The sequence below is a fragment of the Pelodiscus sinensis genome, chromosome 12, assembly GCF_052426305.1.
Source record: "Pelodiscus sinensis isolate ZL-2025 chromosome 12, ASM5242630v1, whole genome shotgun sequence".
Taxonomy (NCBI): Eukaryota; Metazoa; Chordata; order Testudines; family Trionychidae; genus Pelodiscus; species Pelodiscus sinensis.
Window position 1 is genome coordinate 4,855,539 of NC_143063.1, and position 21,132 is coordinate 4,876,670.

General features: G+C 58.6%; 2 protein-coding genes and 1 long non-coding RNA gene across 3 annotated transcripts in view; all 3 read left to right on the plus strand.

Moving 5' to 3' along the window:
- The window catches only part of LOC149523691 (maestro heat-like repeat family member 5), a 64,878-nt gene extending 50,199 nt beyond the window's left edge, over positions 1–14,679 (plus strand). Inside the window, exons 10-14 of the mRNA XM_089781612.1 lie at positions 68–441; positions 3,816–3,928; positions 10,121–10,275; positions 10,623–10,749; positions 14,264–14,679. Coding sequence (XP_089637738.1) covers positions 68–441; positions 3,816–3,928; positions 10,121–10,275; positions 10,623–10,749; positions 14,264–14,455 — 961 coding nt within the window. The 3' untranslated portion in view covers positions 14,456–14,679. The remainder of the gene's footprint in view (positions 1–67; positions 442–3,815; positions 3,929–10,120; positions 10,276–10,622; positions 10,750–14,263) is intronic.
- Positions 14,680–15,053: 374 nt separating this feature from the next.
- Positions 15,054–18,812, plus strand: LOC149523692 (maestro heat-like repeat family member 5). Its single transcript, XM_089781613.1, has 7 exons — positions 15,054–15,192; positions 15,322–15,439; positions 15,978–16,121; positions 16,587–16,763; positions 17,554–17,772; positions 18,144–18,266; positions 18,669–18,812. The coding sequence occupies exons 1-7, from the start codon at positions 15,089–15,091 to the stop codon at positions 18,810–18,812; spliced, it is 1,029 nt and encodes a 342-aa protein (XP_089637739.1). The 5' UTR covers positions 15,054–15,088.
- Positions 18,813–18,880: 68 nt separating this feature from the next.
- Positions 18,881–20,800, plus strand: LOC149523693 (uncharacterized). The gene is made up of 3 exons (XR_016350537.1): positions 18,881–19,180; positions 19,790–19,942; positions 20,411–20,800. It is a non-coding gene; the product is annotated as an uncharacterized LOC149523693 (long non-coding RNA).
- The last annotated feature ends 332 nt before the right edge of the window (positions 20,801–21,132 follow it).

The following is a 21,132-nucleotide window of genomic DNA, read 5'->3' on the forward strand; positions in this document are numbered from 1 at the left end:
GGCAGACTATTTCCCTGCCTTTCCGGAAGGACAGAAAAACCCCACTGGCTCCTTCTTTTTCTTCCAGGCTGCGTTGCCTCTTGCGAAGACTCACCTCGAGGGAGCACAGACACAGCCAGGTGCTCAGGGTGGTGGTCCAACCTGCAGCAGCCGAGGCATGCTCCGGCCTCAGCCAGGAGGAGCAGGCCTTGCCAGAGGAGCCCAAGAAAACCAGAGGCTCCTGGAAGCTCCTATCTGGCCTGAAAAAACTCTGTGTCTGTGGCCAGTGTGGCAGCTCCCTGGCAGAGGCTGAGGAGGAGACAACAGCTTCCTCGCCCACAAGATGGACACACTTCTCCCTGAAGAAGACCAGGAAGACGAAGAACTCAGTGGAGGACCAGGAAGAGCGAGAGGAGGAGAAGCTGCAGGAGAGCCCAGACAACAGCCAGGAAGATCTCACAGGTGAGTCTACAACCCGCCCGGTGACTGGGGAGCATGTGAGGGACACTCCCACCAGTCACTCTACAAGCCTGGAGCGTTAGGGCTTCTCATGGGGCAGCCATGGGCTCCTCAGACGCTGGAATCCAGCGAGTGCCTGATGCTCTGGCAGAGAGGGGCTGGCCCCCTTGCACACCCTCCCTCCCAGCTGCCTCCTGCACCCTCTCGCCTGGTCAGACCTCACCCAAACTCCCAGCCCGCTCCAGCACTCTACCTCCCACGCCCGCCTGCACCACTGTCCTCATCCCATGCCCTGGCAGCCACCTCCCACTCACTGAACCCCTCATTTTGGCCTCACCCAAAGCCTAGGGAGCACAAAATCTACTATCCCCGGTCAAAAGAGTTAATCTGCCCCATGGGAAGCCTTGACTCTTGCTCCTCTCTTCTCTCCCCTGCTCCCCTTGAGGCTGGAGCGGCAGAGGAGTGAAGTGTTGCAGTGGTGGCCACAGCAGTGGGGGATGTTTTATTGCTTTTGCTGTTTGGAGGGTTTTTCCCTCTCACTTTTTTCTGGTCCCCGACTGATTTTTCTGGGGATCAATGGCCCCCAACCCAGAGAAGTTTCCCCACCCCTGCCATAAATAAAGAGAATATTGAAGCCACTTGTTTTGGACATAAATTAATATTTTAGTTATATAAATTGATGTTTGGTGAACTAACATGATAAAGTTAAAGCTCCTGATTTAGTTACTTATTTTGATTTTCATTAATAAAGTCTCCTTTCTTACCGGTTATACACCCCCACACCTCCCCCCCATATTATAGCTCCAGTCGTTTAATATGAATAATTGAGTATTTAAGGTTTTTAGAGCGAAGCGAAGGCATTTTGTTCCCCTGGGGGGGTGGCTGGTGATCCAGGGAAAGTTGTGCGTTGAGGGGGATGGGTCCAGGGTCAAAACCTTTGAGAACCAATTGCCCTGTGGGGAGTGCGGGACACCTGGTAAAATCGCTCAAATTCAAGCGAGTTCAAGGAAATTAATAAAAATGATGCGGGTTCTTCCCCCTCCCCCCACCCCGTGTGCTGTAAAAACTGCCAGGCACAGCGGGAGAAAGGGGGTTATGGGGGCCTGGCTAAGGGGGTCCCCTCAGGTACAGGCGTAATCAGGGTTGACCAGGGAGGGTGACACGGGGGCCACCAGCCACGTGACCTTTCCCCCAGCCTGTAAAAGGGACAGAACCGCCCTCTGCCCCAGGCCCCACCTCCTCCGTGACCTTGCCCTGCCCTTGCCCCACCGCTTTCTCCATCCGATGGGGCCTGGGAACTAGTGGGGTAGAGTCCGGGGCTGGCAGCAGGGCCATGGCCCCCCACACTCACTGGCAGCGGCATCCCCAGCTCGGGCCCTTGCCCTCCTGTGACGGACCGGGCCATGTCTGGGCACAGCTTAGGGCATCCGCTCAGGGCGAATTGCTCAAATCCGGGGCTTCTTACAGCCCCCTTGACTGGTGACCTCTCCAAACAGGCCACAAACCAGTCCCACAGAGCGCTTCAGCTGCCTGCCTGAAGCCTCCCGAGCAAAACCCCTCCGACACCCCAGCAATATCCGTGCCCCAGATGGCCCCGGGCCTATACACAGGTGGGGGGTCCTAGCACCCAATCCCACCTACCCCGAACAAGTCCTGTCCGGTTCCAAGAAACCAGCCACAGATCCCTGGTCAATTTACCCTCTGGATCTTACCCACAAATCACGCTGGGCCAATCCTTTAGAATCTAAAACTAAAGGTTTATTAACACAAGAAAGAAAAGCATGAGAGTAAGGTTATTAAAGTACAGTACGTTACATGCACCGAATCTCCCAGTTCTTGATGCAGGCGCTAGCAGAGGTGTTGCAGCTGCTGGTTTAAAAGTTCTTATTGCACATCCTGAGATCAGGATGGGTTCACAGGTCTTCTGGGCTCTTCAATCCCTGCAGTGCTGCCTCTGGGATGAAGTGCTGAGCTGAGAACAAAATGGCATCGACCACATGGCCTCTTTATACCTCCTTCCTGGCCTCTTCTAGTCTGCAGCAAGTCACCTGGTCAGAGGCCAATCTCTGTATTTCCTGCTGGCTGCCCTCAGGTGACAAATCCCATTCTTTGGGTGTGTCCATAGCCTATTGAGAGTCATTGTTCCACAGGGCTTTGCTACTCAGCCTGTCCATAGCCATGCTTAACCACATTCACAGAAATATTCAGCTTCCACACAGATTACAGATTCCTACCTACACACACAGACATTATACACTCACATAAATAGTGTACGTAAGATCAACAAACAACAATCTCCCACTCAACACCCCACATGGCTCCCCCCACACCAATTTCTGGGGCCAACACCCCCACCTAGGGGTGCAGCAGCGATCTGGCTGCTTCCCTCCAATTCAGCAACGTGACACCTCCCTGCCCAGGGTGCTTGGGGGACATGTGCTTGTCTTGCCACCCCATGCGGCACTTGTCAGGGGCTGCAGGTTGGATCGTGAGGGGCTCAGAGAGCAGAAAAGGGATTCGCGCCCGCGCAGGGACGCGACTTCCAGGGAACCTTGCATGGGAGCTGAGGGGCAGCTCCAACCCCTGCACCAGCAGCAGCTGCTGGAGAGGAGGGAACAGCCAGGCTGCCTGCACCAGGGCACCAGACAGAGGAGAAGCCGCCCTGCCCTGCCCGGCTCTGGCTTCCCGGCTCCAAACTGCCAGGGGCAGGGAGAGAGGAGGGTGGGTCTGTCCCTGCGACTGCCCTGCACTTCCACTGACGTTCGGGCACCATCCCCAGGTCTGCCCAGGGGCGCAGGCGGCTTCTGCTGCACGGTGAGCACTGGGGATTCGGGATCCAGCCCTGCCAATCCCAGCTCCCGTTTGGCTTCAGCCCCTCAACCTCTGCTTTGAGCCCCGAGGGGTTCCCAGGCCTTGGGACTTCAGCCCGTGCTGGGGATCGAGGCTTCAGCCTGGGGGTGCTGGGTATTGAGTGTGGACACCAGCAACTGAGCTTAGATAATGAACAAAACCATTACAAAGGAGCCAGAGGGTCACCCCATCCCACAGTCTCAGCAGCTCACAGCTGGGAACTGGGCTGGGCTGGGCCATCACTTCCTGGGGGCTCACAGGCGAAATGAGGCCTGTTCCCGTCACTGCCAGGAAGGGGGCGAGACCGGGGAGAGCAGAACACGCCATGGGAGAGACGCTGCCCCTAGGTTAGAGGAAGCCCAGTGGGGAGAGCACCCAGCTCAGAGTCATGAGAGCGGCGCTCTCTGCTCAGCCCTGCAAGCACCTTGTGTGTGACCCTGGGCAAGTCACGTCAGGGCTCTGGGCCCAGTTCCCTTCCCTGTCGCCCAGGGGTACCACATTCAAACCAATGTTTCCTTCTGCTCCAGGGATGCAGACGGAGCTCTCCGAGACGACGAGGAACCAGGCAGACCAGAGCGAAGAGGAGGAACCAGCCCCCCAGCCCATCCCATTAGAAAGGAGCAGCTCCTACATGACTATGGTAAAAACTTAAAAAACAACAGAGTCCGGTAGCACGTTATAGACTCACAAACCATGTAGATGGGATCATGGGCTTTAGGGGCACAGCCCACTTGTTCAGATGACCAGCCTGTGGGAAGTCCAGTCCAGAACCAAGAATAAATAAGGGACGGAGCGGAGGAAAAAAATTGAGGGGTAGGGGGGAAGAGGACACTGGGTAGATAAGTCTCAAAGGGATAGCCGAGCCAGTCTGTAACAGGAAACACTTACAAATGAGGCTTGTGGCTGAGCCAGTGGAAAGCGTCCCCTGCGGGGCGTGTGACTATCTCCCGGAGCCGGTGTCTCTCAGAGGAGAATGACCTGCCCCCCTCCGGCCCAGGGACCGAAAGGAAACACTCACCCTTGTGACCAGCTCCCCTGAATAAAGCCTTGTAACACGGGGGATTTCTGGGGGCACCGCACCCAGGGGCCAGTCAGGGCACTTTGCTCAGAGACAGGGCTACTGAGAGCCCAGAACGGGGGGTTCTCCACTGCAAGGATCCAAACCAGCCCCAAATGGAACTTCTGTTCCCCACCCTGGCTAGCAAGAAGCCCTGCAAGCAACCCCCTTAGACACTCCTGCCCTCTGGGCCACCACCCGCACCGCCCCATCTGCAGCGTCGTATCTGCCAGGGCTCGTACTGCCAGCGTTCAGTGTCGTCTGGTCAGGGTTGTCCCGGGGTGCTCCTGACAGGTCCCCTTCTCCGTTGGTGATGACAAACTTTCGGCTGCGTGTGTGGGTGCCTGTTCTCCCGTCATCTAGATGTGAGTTCCCAAACTGCGGGGGCATGCCCTCGTAGGGGGGGGGTGAAGAAATTCCAAGGGGGGCACGAGGCGACCCAGCCCCCCATCAACCTCTGCCCCCATAAGTTTTTCTGCTATTGGGGGGACGCATGAGGGTTTCTCAAAAATCAAAAAGAGGGCGTGATGCTGAAAAGTTCGGGAACCACTAATCTAGAGAGGTAGACCCCGTGCACTTGGGTCAACACAGGAGATCTCCAAGAGCCCCCAGAAAGGACAGATGCAGGCAAGGTTTGCAATCAAACCAGCAGGTTTATTGTCAAATACGACGCCCTCACAGTTAGTAGCCCTCACGTCACTTCTTTATGTACCAGGCTGCCACCCTTAAAGGTATTAGGTTGACACCTCCAGACGAACCTACTAGACACAACCAATTACCTTGTACCTGGTGGTTTGATCCAAACATCCCTATCCATAGTGCTGTCATCCCGACCCTGTGCTGAAGCTGGGTCGGTAAGTCCCTTGTCTACGGGGAGTGTGCTGGGACCGAGCTGTTTCTGCAGGGAAATGTTCTGTTACCATCCTCCCGGAATGTTTGCGTGCATGGCCTGTGCCTCGGACCTCTGCAATATCGGCAGCCCTGTCCTTCCCAAGCTTCTGTCTGCAGGACCTGCCTTCTGCTCACTGCTTAGCTTTGCTTTATGTTAGCAAAGCATTGACGGTTGCTCAGGTCTTAGGCCTCACACTAGGCCTCCACGGTCAGGCCCTTTTGTTACTACATACAGGTGAGAGGTTATGAAAACAAATCCCATCAAATCCAAACAGGTTCCTCTGATCCTTAAGAGCCAGTCACCCGCCCAGGTCAATTGAAACCTCAGAGCTTACCGAAAAGAGCTTGCAGTGCCCATCCCATAGAATTGAAAATAGGAAGGTTTATTAATAAAAGAAAGAAAAAAAAGGTTGAGCCTAATATTGTTAAAGGACTCAAATCACATTCACCGAATGCAAAGTTCTTTGTGCCGGCGTGTAGGAGATGAAATGAACGGCTGTCTTAGGGCAAGTTTCAGGAGTACGTCCTCTCCTAGGCTGGATGTATTTCTGAAGCGCCCTCTGCCTTCCCCACCCGGCAGCGTGTGGCGCTACCACCGAACTGGCACGAACGGGCAGGACAGGAAGTAGTTGAGACTGAAGGAGCGAGTCTCCCTGCCGACCACTCTGGGGCCACTTCAGGCTTCAGTTTGTGGCCGAGATCCTTTATAGTGGATTTGCCAGAGTGAAGACAGGAATGAAGATGAAAATGGAGGACCCCTCAGAGCCCCTTTGTCCCCCTGCCCATGGGGTGGGAATCCCATTGTTCTCCTGTGAAAGTCTGTCCCAAGATGGAGTCTGTCCCATGAGCAAGTCACCGCTCCAGGCCTGACTCAGTTCTTTTTAGGCAGCAGCCACGGCTTGCATGCTGAACATTCACAGCAAAGCTCATCAGCTGTGATTGGCACTACCTGAGGGCTAGGAACAGGAGACATTGGTTCACGTCTTAGTCACCGGATGTTCCTGTCCTGATTATGAAAGACCCTGTCACAGGGCTTGGCCAAGCCTCCAGCTGAGCTCTCCCAGTAGCCCACGTTTGAAATACAAGCGCAGCGCCCGGGTGGTAACTTCCAGCACCAACATCACACCTGCCTGTGAACAGCAGAAGCAGAATGGGCCTGGCACTGGGGACTGGCCCAGAGCCCTCGGTCTGGGGTTCTCGTCCTACTCTGAATGGGTCTTCCTTTCTCAAGGAACCAGCCACAAATCCCCAGTCAATTTACACTTTGGATCTACCCACATGATGGCACTGGGCCAATCCTTTAGAATCTAAAGCACGAGAGTAAGGCTGTGAAAGAGAATACATGACATGCACTGAATCACCAAGTTCTCGACGCAGGCTCTTAGCAGAGATGTTACAAACTGCTATCTTAAAAGTCTCTGGAGTACATCCTATGTCAGGATGAGCCAACGATTTTCCCAGCGCGCTGTTCCTCGCAAGGCTGCATCTGGAATTAGTAGCAGAACTGAAGGCAAGATGGAGTCTGCCTCATAGCACTTTATATCCATTCCTGGTCTCTTCCAAGCTGGAGCAGGTCACATGGCCCAGTGACCTATCCCTGTGTCCCACGGCAGCAGTCATGATATGGGCTGGTTTGCAGACACATTCCTCAGGTGTGTATTAGCCTCTCTGAGAGCCTTATCCCTGGAGACTTGCTAATTAGCATAGTCACTGACTGACCATTTCTGGCCCATTGTTCTTTCTCAGACAGAGAATCTTCCAGCATCAACACAGGTTACATATTTATAAATCCACTTACAGATATCACACAAGTAGATGAATAACACACACACAGTCAGTAGAGCACAAGCTTTCATTTGACATCTCACATGGCCTCCTTGGTACAGACTTTGGGACAACCCTTCCCCCCCGCCCTTGGGTGCAACAGTGACCTGTCTGATCCCCTTAAAAGCCAGTAACGTGACACCCCCCAACACAAAACTGATGCAGGAAGTGATGCCAGTAACATCAGTGAGGGCATCACATGGGTCCCCCCGCCTTAGACAAGGCATCTGCCACAGTATTCTCCTTCCCGTTTACGTGGAATATGTCCGTGTCGTACTGCTGAAGGACCAGACTCCAGTGGAGCAACCTGGAGTTGGTGCCGTTGGCCTTCTGCAGGCAAGCCAGCGAGGCATGGCTGCTCAGCACAGTGAACCTCCTGTTGTCCAGATAGGGTTTGAGCTGCTTGACAGCCCACACGATGGCATAACTCTCCTTCTCAATTGTAGCATAATGCTTCTCCGGGGGGCACAGCTTTTTGCTGAGGAAGGTCACGAGGTGCCTTTTGTCACCTACCCCATCCTGTATCAGCACCGCCCCCAGCCCGATGTCGGATGTTGAAATCCGGGCTGGCCAGCACAGGTTCCTTGGCCAAGACATTCTTTATGCTTTGAGGGATAGGCCAGTTCTTAATGGCCTCCACCCTCAGGGGTTCAGGGCGCTCCCACTCACTGCCCACCCTGTGCCCTAGACAGTCACTTCGGCAGCCCCCATCCTGCATTTGGACACCTTGACAATCAGGTTGGCTTCCCCGAGCCGCCGCAGCACCGCCCCTATGTGACTGAGGTGATCCCGCCAGGAGTTACTAAAGATGGCCAGGTCATCAAAATAAGTGCTGGAATGGGCTCTGCAGGACCTCCGTGATCAGCCCCAGGAAGGTGGCCCTGGAATTCCGCATGCCAAAGGGCAGCACCTTGAACTCACACAGGCCCGACTCCACTATGAACGCAGATTTGTCCCATGCATCAGCATCTAGGGGACTCTGCCAGTACCCCTAGTCAGGACCAGAGTACTTATAAACACAGTCCCCTCCCCCCAGCGTGTCCAACAGATCCTCTATTCTGAGTGTGGGGAAGGGGTCAGGCTGCGTGACAGCATTCAGCTTCCTCTCGTCCATGCAGAGCCTCGTGGTCCTGTCCTTTTTAGGCACCATCACAATAGGGGATGCCCATGGCCAGCATGCTCTCCACAGCCTCCTGAATCTGCCTCTGCATCTCCCCCTTGGCCCCATAGGCTCTGCTAGGCGCTGGGCGAGGCAGGGCCTAGTGAGGATGGAATGCGATGTCCTGTCAGCGAGCCCTGGCCTCCTTCACCTTTCGCTCCCTCTCAGCATCTGCCTCCTTCACCTTTCGCTTCACTTCGGCATCCGCCTCCCTCGCCTTTCGACGCACGTCGGCAAGGGCCTTCCCATGTTCCAGCTCGATTCCTTCAATGCCTGCTGCTTTCTAATTTCATCTGCAACAGCATCCCTGGCACCGGGTGGGCACTGCTCCCTTCCCTGCTGGTCATTTCGTATTAGCAAAGACCTCAGTTCCAGCTTAAAAGCTTTCTCTCTGAATTCAGTGATTGGCTCCAATCACAAATCTTCTAGAGCCTCTCGGTCAAGACTCTCATGTAGTTGCTGACTCATTGCAGCTGCTCTTTAACCAATCAAACTCTCTACACCCAAAAATAAAATTTAGAACCACTTGAGGGTCTGATCCAAAGCTTAATTGACCAAGATCTGAGGATCCTGCCGACTATCCCACTGTGACGGACCAGGCCAGGTCTGTGCACTGCTAAGGGTGTTGGCTCAGGGTGAATTGCTCAACACAAGGACGCTTTACAGCCCCAGACCAGAGACCTTCCCAAACAGGTCACAAACCAGTCAGACCGCGCAAAACCCCTCAGACACCACAGTTCCCTCTGTGCCCCAATCAGCCCTGGGCCTAACACACAGGTGAGGGGATCTAGAACCCAATCCCACCTACCCCGAACGGGTCTTGCCGGTCCCAAAGAACCAGCCACAAATCCCCGGTCACTTAGGGGAGAAACCTGCCTAGGACAAGGGGCTCTATGGAGGGGGATGCAGGGAATGTCGGAAGTGGGGTGGCCCTTGGGGTCCCTGCCCCGCTGAGAGGCTCCCATTTCTCCTCAGGCAGAGGGGACCAGGGAAGGGCTGAGAGATGGGAGAACCCTCGGCACCGGGTGAGGCTGCTCCACAAAAGGTCTCAGGTGGCTCCTCCGTGCTCACTAGGCCCTGCCAGCCCCCAGGGAGCGAGTGTCCCAGGGCAGCTGCCCAGCGGAAATGCTCAGTCCCAACAGGCTCTGTCCCTGTTCATTGCAGACCCTCGGGGAGCCGCCTGCCTCAGCCCAGCCCACAGCCCTGCTGCTGGAAGCCTTGAAGGCTCTGACAGCCCCCGCCCTGGAGAGTTTTCAGGCGGCAGAGGAGGCGCCGAGAGCCACCGTGTCCCAGCACAGCGCCCGCATGGAGCGAGTAAGAGACGCCCGGCGAGGGGCAGGGCATGTGGAGACAGGGGCTGGGAGAACTGGCTCTGAGGAAACCGGCCCTGGGGCACAGGGTCAGGGTGCGGGGCAGGTCGGCTCAGCCCCTTTCTAGGAGGCTCTGAGCATCAGTCGCTCCCCTGCTCAATTAAGCCCCATCGCCCGCCGGGGAGGCAGGAATTTGACCCGCGAGACACCCGGGAACTGGTGCCCAGAGCGGCTTGTTGACTTCCCAAGGCTGCACTGGGGGCAGCAGCAGGGTCAGCAAATGACCCCAGCCGAAGGCCTTGTCCAGGGCCCCTAGAACCAACCTGCCTCGTGGGACGTGCGGCCGCGTTGCTGCACTTGGCTCTGCTGGGAATTCTCAGCCAGGCAGAGCCCTGGGCCCTTCGCCAGGCAGGTCTCTTGGGGAAAAGACTCAGGGGTCACGTTCCCGACAGGCCTCTCAACGGGGCCTTTTCTCCCTCGGCCCCATGCCGGTGACGCTCCTGCCCTTCCCCCAGCGCCGTCTGCCGGGGGGGCGGCCTGGCAGGAGGCCGCTCTCGATCAATCCCCCCTCAGCTGTGTGGCTCCCTCCAGATTGGATACGTCGTGGGAAAGATTTTCAGCTGGCTGCGCGACGTCGAGGATCCCAGAGCCAGAGGAGCCGCGCTGGGGACCATCGCCCTGCTGGCTCGCGCCCACCCCCGGGACGTGGTTCCCGCCTGTGTGGCCCACGCGCTGCCATGGGACAGGTAGGGAGAGGCTGTTACCAACTCAGTCCCTGATTTCCCTTCCCCCCTCCTGCCAAGGCAGAGCGCAGGAAGGGCCTGGCCGGAGACAGGGATGGATCCAGCTCCCTGCTGGGCACAGGGCTGCCCCGGCCTCCTAAGAGAAGATGCCCAGGCCCAGCTCCCGAGGGGACGGCTGCTAAGGGAAGGGAATAAATGCAGAGCTTGTGGAAGGAACTCTCCTGCCTCAGCTTCCCTGACCCCCAGGGTCTCTTTTGAGAGCCCCTTTCCCACCCCCTTCCCAGCCTCTCCCTGGGGAGGCAGGAGGGGGCCAAGCAGGGAGGCTCTGAATTTGGTTTCTCACCTTGCAGAGGTGCCAGGGAGCTGTGGAAGGCCGTGGGGGAAGAACCACAGCTCCCCCGGCAGGTGCTGCAGCAGCTGCTGGACGCGCTCCGGAAGAGCCACCGGGAGGAGAGGAGCCGCAGCGTGTCTCTGGCTGTAAGTGACACTGGAGCTGTCCCGCAGGGAACTCACCACTACAGGGAGGATGCTGCATCTGTGGGGGGGAAGGGGGCTTCAACCCCTCTTAGTGTCAGGCCACGGCCCCACTGCACACTGGGCACACAGCCGTGTCACGGGGAGAGCCCCCCTGCTCCCCTCCGGAGGGGGTGTCCGGCCTCTGAGGCCCCTCACTTCGTGGTCAACCCCGCATGCACCACGATGCTCCAAGTCAGCACTGCAGCTCCCTTCACACAGGGCAGTGCGGCCTAGCAGCCGGAGGCAATAACTCCTAGTGGGATTGGTGCGGAGGGGTAGGGGACCCAGGGCGCCCGCTCCACCGGGTCCCAGTCCAGCGCCCTGTCAGCATTGGAGGGGGCACCACTAGCTCTGGGGGAATCAAGTAGAAACTCGCCGAGCACCTGGGGTTCAACTCCCCGCCTGAGCTGCTTTCTGCCAGCTCCTCTCTTGGGGTATGTCTACACTACCCCGCTAGTTCGAACTAGCGGGGTAATGTATGCATACCGCACTTGCTAATGAAGCCCGGGATTTGAATTTCCCGGGCTTCATTAGCATAAGCGGGGAGCCGCCATTTTTAAATCCCCGCTGCTTCGAACCCCGTGTAGCGCGGCTACACGGGGCTCGAACTAGGTAGTTCGGACTAGGGTCCTATTCCGAACTACCGGTACTCCTCGTGAAACGAGGTGTACCGGTAGTTCGGAATAGGCACCCTAGTCCGAACTACCTAGTTCGAGCCCCGTGTAGCCGCGCTACACGGGGTTCGAAGCAGCGGGGATTTAAAAATGGCGGCTCCCCGCTTATGCTAATGAAGCCCGGGAAATTCAAATCCCGGGCTTCATTAGCAAGTGCGGTATGCATACATTACCCTCCTAGTTCGAACTAGGAGGGTAGTGTAGACATACCCTTGTTGTCTGCGCCGTCTCTTTCCTCCAAACTGGGGCATCTGCTGCGGTTCCCTGCTGACTGGCGATGGCGTCTGGGTGCCCCTGCGCTGCTCCTCAGGAGCCCCAGCAGCACCTCCGTCCCCGTCCGTCAGCCCTGACTGAGCTCGCCACCGGCCTTTCTAGCCACCTCCAGCTGGCGCCTGCCCAGCAGGCCTGTGGGGTAGGACTGTCTCAGCCAGGTAGCCAGGCTGCACCTCTGCAGCTCTAGTGCAGAGATGGGACACTCCGTGTCAGGGGCTGATCCCCACTCGGAGTGCAGAATTTGGAGGCCGGAAGGAAAAAGTTGTCTCTACAGACTCTGCTTCCAGAACTCCCCAGGGTCAAAGATTTACTAACTGACAGAGACACAGACAGAGCTGCTGACCTTTCAGGACACAAGAAGCAAATATTGACCTAAAAAAAGTGATTTTTTTTACCAAAGAAAAGCTACACTGGATAACACAGACTTGGTTGCGCGCTGTGACAGAGCAAGTAAGGAAAACAAATGAAAACACAGAGAAAATCTCTAGGAACAGTTTTCAGAGGGGAAGCAGAGATTCACACAGAGCCATTCAAACCGAAACGAAAAATAAAGAAAAATACCCCAGTTTTTCTGAAATAAGAACAGTTGGAGGGTGAGTTTGTAAGAAGCTCGAGTGTGTGAGAACGACCGATGTGCTTCTCATTATTTGCAATTCACTTTGCTCTGCCCTTTCTCACCTGCAACCACTTAAATCCCACGGCGTGTACTTAATAAAATCACTTGTATTTACTAGCAAGCGTCGTGTCAACAATTGTGACCTGGGGAGCAATCAGTGTGTCCATCCTCCTTTCACTGTTAAAGGGGGCTCGCGGGAACAATTTATTTGGGGGTTGGGTTCCCAGAAGCTGTGCCTGAAACTGCACTCTCCTCAGACCCGCAGGGATTCAGTGTCTGTATTGCTCTTGGGTGGATGGGAGGGAGGGCTCCTGTGCCCTGGCTGGGCGAGACCAGGAGATCTGGCCCAGAGGACGGGGTGGTGAGAAACCCCATAGAGCCAAGAGGAAAGTGTCAGTGGCTTTGCCAGCACTCTGGGAAGCACCCCAAGGAGTCCTCTGTCATAGAGGGATAAGGGATCTTTCGGAAAAGGCTTTATTTTCCACAAGATCAGCGTCTAGACTGGCGCTTTTTTCCGACAAAGCTCCGTGCGGAAAAAAAGCGGCAGCCATTTTTATGCTAATGAAACGGGGGAGAGTTAAATCCCCACTTCATTAGTGTGACGTAGTGGGGGTACTTGCTGGGCTGTGGTGACCCCTGCTGTCTGGAGCAAGACCCAGCAGGGAAAACCTCATTATGCAAAGCTAATGCCAAACTTGTTGAACCAGTGGCCAGACACCCCCCATGGAGAGGAACAAAGGAAGGTGGAGGCTGCCCTGGCTGGGGGGCAGGGCTGGAAGTTAGTGAGTTGGTGGCTGGCTGTCTGTGAGCATGGAGGAGAGCCTAGGGGAAGGGGCTGGAGTTTAGGGGCCCAGTCTCCCCCATCTCAAGGGGGCCTGAGCATCCTAGCCCAGTTCCTGTAACCAGATTACATCTGTGCTGCGCTGTGCTGGAGGAGCAATAAACCACCCTCAATTCCACTGGCTGGTGCAGTCTGTTTGTGCCATTTCGGGGTGCAGGAGACGGGGAACCCCCAACGCGCCGTCACAATTAGCAATTGCGATACGTCTAATTTACATCCCTTTTACGAAAAAGGGATGTAGTCTAGACGTAGCCAAACTGTCTCCCTAACTGAGGACTACATGGTGGCAGAGGAGCCAGGGAAGCCAGACCCGAAGCCGGAGCATCCGAGAGAGTGACACAAGCAGCACGGCCGGGGTCCCTACAACTGGGTCACGAGGATTGGAACTGACCCGACAGAAGTTCCCATTGACCCAGGTCAAGTAGTTTGGGATCTTGGGGGGATTTCGTGGAAGAGCAAAGGAGCGATCCAACCTTCGGAAGGCCTGGGAGCAAGTGACAGGCACGAGCCAGACAGATGGTCAACCCCAGAGCCGGACCCAGGGATCCCGGTTTCAGATCAGCAAGGACCTTCCTCATGAGCATTAGCCCAGAAGGCACAAGCAGCCCAGTACGACGGGGGAGCGAAAACGAGGACCTGAAACCCGGGATGTGATGGAAAGCCAGTCGCCGGGAGCAACGTGGGGTCTGCACCGACACCGCTTCGACCTCCCGGCATCGCCCCGGCTCCCTGCTGCTTGTGGCGCTGGAGTTACTCAGGCGGCAGAGGGGCAGTGATGCCCCCCCGGTCACGTCTGGCAAGCTGAAGGGCGGGGCTAGGCCATGAAGACAGAGAACGGGAAATAACGTCACCCGGACTCTTCCGACCTTTCCAGGAGGTTCCCATCTGCGTCCATTCTAGAACAGGAGACGGTTCAGGGGCCATCACATCTCCCTTCCCCCCAGAGGATCTCACCCTCCTTCCTCATAAGCCGCAAGGAAATGGAAAATGGAAGCAGGATGACAGCCAAAGCCATGGGAGCGGATGGGCAGGTGGGGACAGCTCAGTGACATTTCTGTCTCCTGTCTCCAGGCAATGGACACGCTGTACGAGATCTTTTTCCTCTGGGGATACCGAGAAGCCATCCTGGAAATGTTTCCCCAGCTCCTCCTCGTCTGCGTCAGGCAGGTGCAGTACGTGCTGGACCTGTGCCTGCCAGGGACTTGGAGGGCCCAGAAGACATCCAGCCCGGAGGGATCCAGCCGCCTCAGCCCCTTGAGGTAACGGCGGAAAGGAAGGGGAAGAACAGATTTGTTCTGCTCAGCCCCTGTGGGACCTGCCTGGCCCTCTGCTGTGCGTGTCCCTACAGCCCAGGGGCAGTTCTGGGCAGGTCTGTGTGGAGGGAGCGGTGCTGGGCGCCCGTGTGCGTGTGAGCCACACTTGCTCCTCTGACTCCGACCACAGGCCAGGGGCCACGTCGGCACGTCCCCATGTGCTCCCGGCCAAGGGGTCAGGGCTTTTCTCCGTGCCTGTTGAGCCCGCTGGGCCTCTGTCCCACAAGACCCCACCCCAGGACAGCGTGGCCAGAGCACACACAGAGTGCACAAGACCAGCGGGGGGGCCGTGTCACAGGCAGGCAGGACGAGGAGGGGCCCGTGACGCTGATTCCACAGGGACAACCAGGGAACCACCTGGCTAGAAACTCGATGAGTCTGTGGCATGGCCAGGGCCCGTTGGGCAGGGCCGTGCCCTCACACGGTGCTGGGTCCATCCCGGGGGAGGCCGGCTGCTGCTGACCACGCCGGGTGACCCAGGCCTTGTGCGGTTTGCGCTGCGTGGGGCTGGGGTCGAGTTCTGACACCCGGACTTTTTTTTGCCTCTAGCACCTCCCTGGAGACCGTGAAGACCCTTTTCTCCATGCCAAGATACTGGAAGGAATTTGCCAGTATCCAGTTGCAGCAGGGCTGGGACATGATGGCCTCCCGCCAGCGCTTCTCCCAAGGGGTGGGCTTGATCGCAAGGTAGAGTCTGGGCAATGGGAGCTCAGTGGGAGACCCTCCTCTGCCCCCGCCGGCCCTCTCAGCCCTGCCATGGGAGAGCGACGCTCTCTCCCCTTGGTAACTCCGGGCATTTTCTCTGTCCGGTTCCAGGGCCATGGTGGAGCACCAGACCCCACAGCTCCCTGCGGTGCTCAGAGAGGCCATCGCCCTCATGCAGAGTCAGGAGGAGCAGCCCCAGAGAAATATCGCCCTGACTTTCTGCACTGAGGTGAGATTCCGGAGCCGCCAGGCACATGTGGGCTTGTGCAGAGCAGCTCAGTCCCGTCCCAGGCAGGCAGGCAGGCAGGCACCGGGGCCCATCGCCAGCAGCTCGGCAACGCCACAGCCAGCCGGCTCCTCTGCCCACGTGGATCCTAGTGGGGCCGGGCAGAGTGGTGGGGGGCAGGGTGAGATTGCTCCTGGCTGGATGTGCCTCCGTGGGACCATGTGACAAGAGAAGATGTTTCTCCAGCGCCCTGAGGCCGGGCCTCTCTCCTCGCCTTTGCCTGGGGTTTCATTTTCTCCTGCCACGGCTCGCTCCAGGACACGTTGCGATGCCCAGAGATTCCCCTTTCCCTGGGCTGCATTAGGGGCTTGTGCATTAGTCGCTCTTCTGGGAATGGACCATGTCAAACACCAGCCGCTGGCTCCTTACCCCCAGAGATTGTGTGTGGCAGGAAGTGACCAGCTGGCAAAGATGCTGGCGCACGAACAGACCGAGAGGCAGATTTCTGCTCCTGCAGCTGATGTTGATTTTCTCTTTCCAGTTTCTCCGGAGTCCTTCCATCCTCACCACAGTCACCAGATCGGAGCTCCAGGAACAGCTGATGGAATGGACCAAAGATCCCAATCCGGAGATACGGAGGCTCTGTCTGCAGGGCCTGGGCAGTATCATCTTCCAGCCAGAGAAGGTGAGGGGCAGGGCTTGCCCAGGTGAGACGTTGCTGCACAGGGAGATAACAGACACATCACTGTTGCAACCCCTGTTCTATGCCGTTACTAAGCAAGCCAGGCGTGAGGTGTCCCTGCTCCCTGATGCAGGCAGAGCATGGTCGGTGGGAGGCAGTGGGGTAGGGGAAGGAGACTAACGGCGTCGCTCAGGGCAATGGGGGGAGAGTGTCGGCTGACAACAAGACCAAGCTCGGCAAGGGCAGACGAGTCGGGGGGCGGGGTCAGAGCTCGGGGGGCGGGGCCTGGAGCGGCTCCAGGCAGGCAACAGGGCGACTCTGCCCAAGGGCCAGGGGTGCAAAGCACCTGCCAGAGCGGCAGGAGAACGACTTTCTCCCCCGCTGGGGGCTGGCCGATGGGGGGATGGTCCAGCCCCTGCCCAGGCTCTGTCCCAGGCCAGGCGTGAGCTGCCTTCTGCCTTCCTGCAGGGGCAGTTGTTACGGGCCCAGCTGCCAGGGACCATCGCCATGTTCTGCGCCAGGAACGCATGGACTGTCCTGGAGGCCCTGAAGGACGCGGCAGACGCCAGCAACCTGCTCGCCGGGGAGGGGCTTGGCTCCATCTCCCAGGGCATGGCAGTCGGCCTGCGCCCGCTCATTGACCACGTAAGGCCGGGACCCCGGAGAAGCACATTCCCCCTACCCTGACGTCCTGGTATGACCCTGCCCAGCCCCTCCCCGCCCCCCAGGCCAGCCACACAGCACCCAAGGGGGCCCCTGCCAAGGGTGGGGAGTCTCCTACTCAGCCCCCTCCCTGGCAGAGCCCTTCTGGGAAATGGGGGCGCCAAGCTCCCAGCCCTGCTGCAGCCTCCCCTCCCCCCCTCCTGTGCCCAGCCCCTCCCCGAGCCCCAAAGAGGCAGGCGGGAGCCTCAGGTCCCAGTGCCCCGGGAGGGGAGGCCAGAGCAGCCTCTGTGGCCAGGGACCTGGGCCTTCCCTCAGCCCCCTCAGACCTTGCTGGGGAAGGAAGCAGGGAAGGGGCAATGGGAGGGGAGAGGAGGGATGGGGAAGAGGGACGGGGACGGAGGGACCCGGGAAGTGCAGCAGGAATGAGGTGAGGATGGAGATTCCTCGTAACTTGCCCCTTTCCACCCTTCACCCCCCCCCCCCATGCTCAGTGGCTCCCCTGCCTGGCACTGCACAGGGGTGGGGTGGGCTGGGTCTCTCCAGGCCGGGCAGACGGGGGAGAAGAACATGGAGAGATTGGCCCCTCTCTGGACTCCAGGCGGCTGGGGGGCTGGGTGCAGGAAGCTCTCCACACACATTGCACCATGGACCTCTGGGTCTCAGCCCTGGCCAGCGCACAGTGTCTGTGGGGCTGCCTGGTGGTTGCGGCTTCCGCGGGCCAGGGTGGGTCCTGGTCGGGGTGCTGGAGCCGTGTGCGATTTGCGGCCGTCAGGCCCCTAACCCTGGGACACGGCCTGGCTCTCACGGGCTTCCCCGCCCCGCGTGTCCTTACCAGGAGAGGGGCAATGTCCGCTCAGCCGCCATCTCACTGCTGGGCACCATGCTGGGCGGGGTGAAGGGCCCGGACAGACCCCGCGTGCGGCAGGAACTCACCCGCTGCCTGCTCCCGCTGCTGCTCCACCTGGCAGACGAGGAGCAGAGAGTGATCCTGGTAAGTGCCCCCTCGGTATGTCCCGGAGAGCAAAGCGCCAGAGTCCCCCGGGCCCCACCCCTCTCCAGAGCCCCTGCCCAGCCAGGGCCATTGGGGACGTGCAGGGAGGCCTGAGGGGGCCCCTTGGCTCTGACTCTCTGGCATCCCGGAGCCCCGGCGCTGCCGTCTCTACGCAGAAGGGCCGAGCTGTGGAGATCCCGTCTGGCTCTCGCCAGCCAATGCTCAGCTCCCGCCCGAGCAGCGTCCCCTGCAGAACAAGGGGCAGGAGGCTCCCCAGGCAGAGTAGGAGCCCAAGGGGCAGGGAGGAGGGGACGCGCCCCAGACGCTCCCTCTCTCAGCGAGGCCCCTCTCGCTCTCCCCTCGTGCTGCAGAGCTGCAAAGCGACGCTCTTCCGCTGCGCCGTGTTCCTCGGCTGGGCCCATCTCAAGAGTCTCTTCTGCAGCCTGGCCTGGGATGGCTCCTCGCGGCTCTTGCCCGGCGTCGGGAAGTGCCTGGTAGGTGAATTCTATGGGCCCGGGGGGCGGTGACCGGGGAGCTCAGGGAGACCTTTCTACCCCCACCCCGAGTGCCCAGGGGGATTCTCCCCCGCTCGTCACGCAGGGAGCAGAGGCAGCCCCCCCAGAGGGGCTCGGCCTTTCCTCAGTTGTTATCCAATACCACCCTTTCCACTGCCCCCATCTCCCGAACTTAGCGCTGCCCCTGCCTCCTGCCCGTGGACTCCTGCCCCTCTGCCTGTGCCCAGCTTAGAAATGCTCTTCCCCATGGGCCCGACTCCGGACATCTGGGCTCCTACTGGCTCTTGCCCTGGCTTCCCTCTGTGCTTCAGCGACCCTGGCCTGTCAGCTGTAGGTTGATCACTTGGTCTGGTCTGAGCATGTCTCCTGCTCTGCTCCTAGATGAAGAATTACAAGAGGAACTTCCCCAGGTTCCTGTTCCAGGCCTTAGAGTATCTGGAAAGCTCCCAGGTGTCGATCAGACATTCTGCAGCCCTCTTCATCGGTAAGCAAAGCAGCCCCCGGGAGCTGTTCCAGGGTTGTTAGAGTTAATAAAATCTGCACATGAACAAAAAGGGGTTTCAGGAAAAGCATCAGCCAGCACCTCAGGCGCCTGCTGCAACTGCAGCTGTGAAACAGGGATGGAACATAGACGAGTTAGTTGAATAAAATATCAGTGATTCCTGGGGTCGGATGCTTTCTCCATTGTGTTTTGCGTCACACTGAAGGACTGTCTTGAATTTCCCAAGGGCTGTCTTATGGGAATGGCTGACTCTTTAGTAATTTGCAGGGATGACACTGAAACAGTGTGAGCTCCATTCTATTCCTTGTCTGTGTAGGAGAAACCATCCACCATTACTCTGACCTGTTGTCAAAAAGAGTGACTGCAGCTGGTGTCACCCGCCTGTGTGAAGGTAAGGAAATACCTCTGGGCGTTTGGGCATCTGTGGGCAGTATGAGGCCTGAACACAGATGTCACAGTGTCCCTCTGGGTCTGAGGACAGTGCTGAAGGGAGAAGAGTGGTCTTGCTGGTAGGACATAAGAATGGGAGTCGGGAGCTTTGAGCCACCAGGAGCAACTCAGTGCCTCACCTTCCCCATCCGTGAAATGGGGGTAAGAACAGAAAGGCACTCAAGGACAGCTGGCCAGAACGGAAAAGGACCCTCACTATGACGAGGCATTAGTAGGAGGAGAAGGATTCTTACCCTGTGTCAGAAAAGTTTGCATTGTCTCCTCCCCAAGGACCTTCACCCAGAGATTGATTCTTAGCTCCTACGGTATCCTGCCAGGCCCCCTGGGAACTCCTTTCCCTGCCACCTCTGGAGCACTGAAGGCGGCACAAATGCACAAAGGGTTCAGTAGAAGTGAGGAGCCTAAACCCTTTCTGCGGATCGGCGCCTGAATGGCAGAGTCACGGTTGTTGTCGTGTTCCCGGGGCAAAGGCCATTGGGAAGCAGAGGTTTCCCAGGCATCAGTTACAGCAGCTCTGTGGGGTTTCCAACCTGTTTCCTCTTTGTTTCAGCTTTTCAGCAACAGCCTTTAAAATCGGACAGGGACACGTGGCTCATCCTGAATGAACATCGGCAATGGCTGCAGAAGCTTGCGAGCCGCGTGTTGGGCGCTTCTTACGACTTGGGAGCGGCACCGACACAGAAGGACTCTTCCTCCTGCCACGGTAGGTACCACAGACGGGAGCAGCTCTTTGGAGCAGGGAGGCAGGTTCCGTGGGGCGAGAGGGGCCGTGAGGGGTGGCAGGAGCGACGCGGCGTCCTGGAGTCACCCGGGGCCACTCGCGTGGGGGCTGGAGCTGAGGGAAATTGTTCCTACCACGGCCCTCTCCCAAACGACCCCCCCCCCCCCGCCTTTGGGCTCCATGCGCGATGGCCCAGCCCCCCAGCCACAGCTTCTCCATGGGATCCCCTCGGTCAGCAGCGCACAGAGAGAGGGGGATTCTCCAGGACTCCCTTCGGCCATCGCCAGCCCCAGGGGAGCAGCGGCCGGGGGAGGGGCTGGGCTCTCTCAGGGATGCCGGCTCTCAGGGAAATGGCAAAGGGGGAGGAAGGGGAACCTGCCCTGGTCCAGATTCTCCCCCTTGACAATTGTGTCCTTCTCATCTGTGCTCCTGCCCTGTCTCCTCTGACAGACACCGGCTGAGCCCACCGCTCCCCGGCCTGGCCGGGAGACCAAGCAGCTGGGACACCACAAGGATCCGGAAGGGGCAGAGCTGCACGTGACGGGGAACCAGCCGCGACCGGGACCAGGAGCCGTTCAACCCACAGGCCAGAGGACGCCAAGCCCCTCCCCGGCCCTGCGGCGCGTCCACAAGAACCGAGGATCCGCTCCTGGCCCAGAGACTTGCAGCTGTCGTGGACTTTTGCTTGTTCCCCAACATTTGTCCTGCCCGACACCCCAGGACATGGCTTGTGAGTCACCATCAGACCCACCCATCTCCGGGCCCTTCCCACCGGCCTCTGCCCATCTGGGTGGGTCTCTCTCGTCGTCCGTCTGCCTTCCCACAAAGACCAGCGTGGGACCACTCTCCTTGGGGGCACTGGGACTGCGCGCGTTCTGGGGTCCGCGGTGGGGAGGGGTTGGGGTTGTGCGCGTTCTGGGGTCCGCGGTGGGGGAGGGGTTGGGGTTGCACGTTCTGGGGTCCGCGGTGGGGGAGGGGTTGGGGTTGCGCGTTCTGGGGTCCGCGGTGGGGGAGGGGTTGGGGTTGCGCGTTCTGGGGTCCGCGGTGGGGGAGGGGTTGGGGTTGCACGTTCTGGGGTCCACGGTGGGGGAGGGGCTGAGGCTGCCCAGCATTCTGGGACTGGGGTGGGAAGCTGAGGCTGCCCGGCTGCTCTGGGGCTTGTGGGGATGCCA

Coding starts and splice junctions, on each gene's coding strand:
- LOC149523692 (XM_089781613.1), top strand. CDS start 15,089: ATGCCAAGATACTGGAAGGAATTTGCCAGTATCCAGTTGCAGCAGGGC. Junction 16,122..16,586: donor TCATCTTCCAGCCAGAGAAG/GTGAGGGGCAGG, acceptor GCCTTCCTGCAG/GGGCAGTTGTTACGGGCCCA. Junction 17,773..18,143: donor AGGAGCAGAGAGTGATCCTG/GTAAGTGCCCCC, acceptor CTCGTGCTGCAG/AGCTGCAAAGCGACGCTCTT.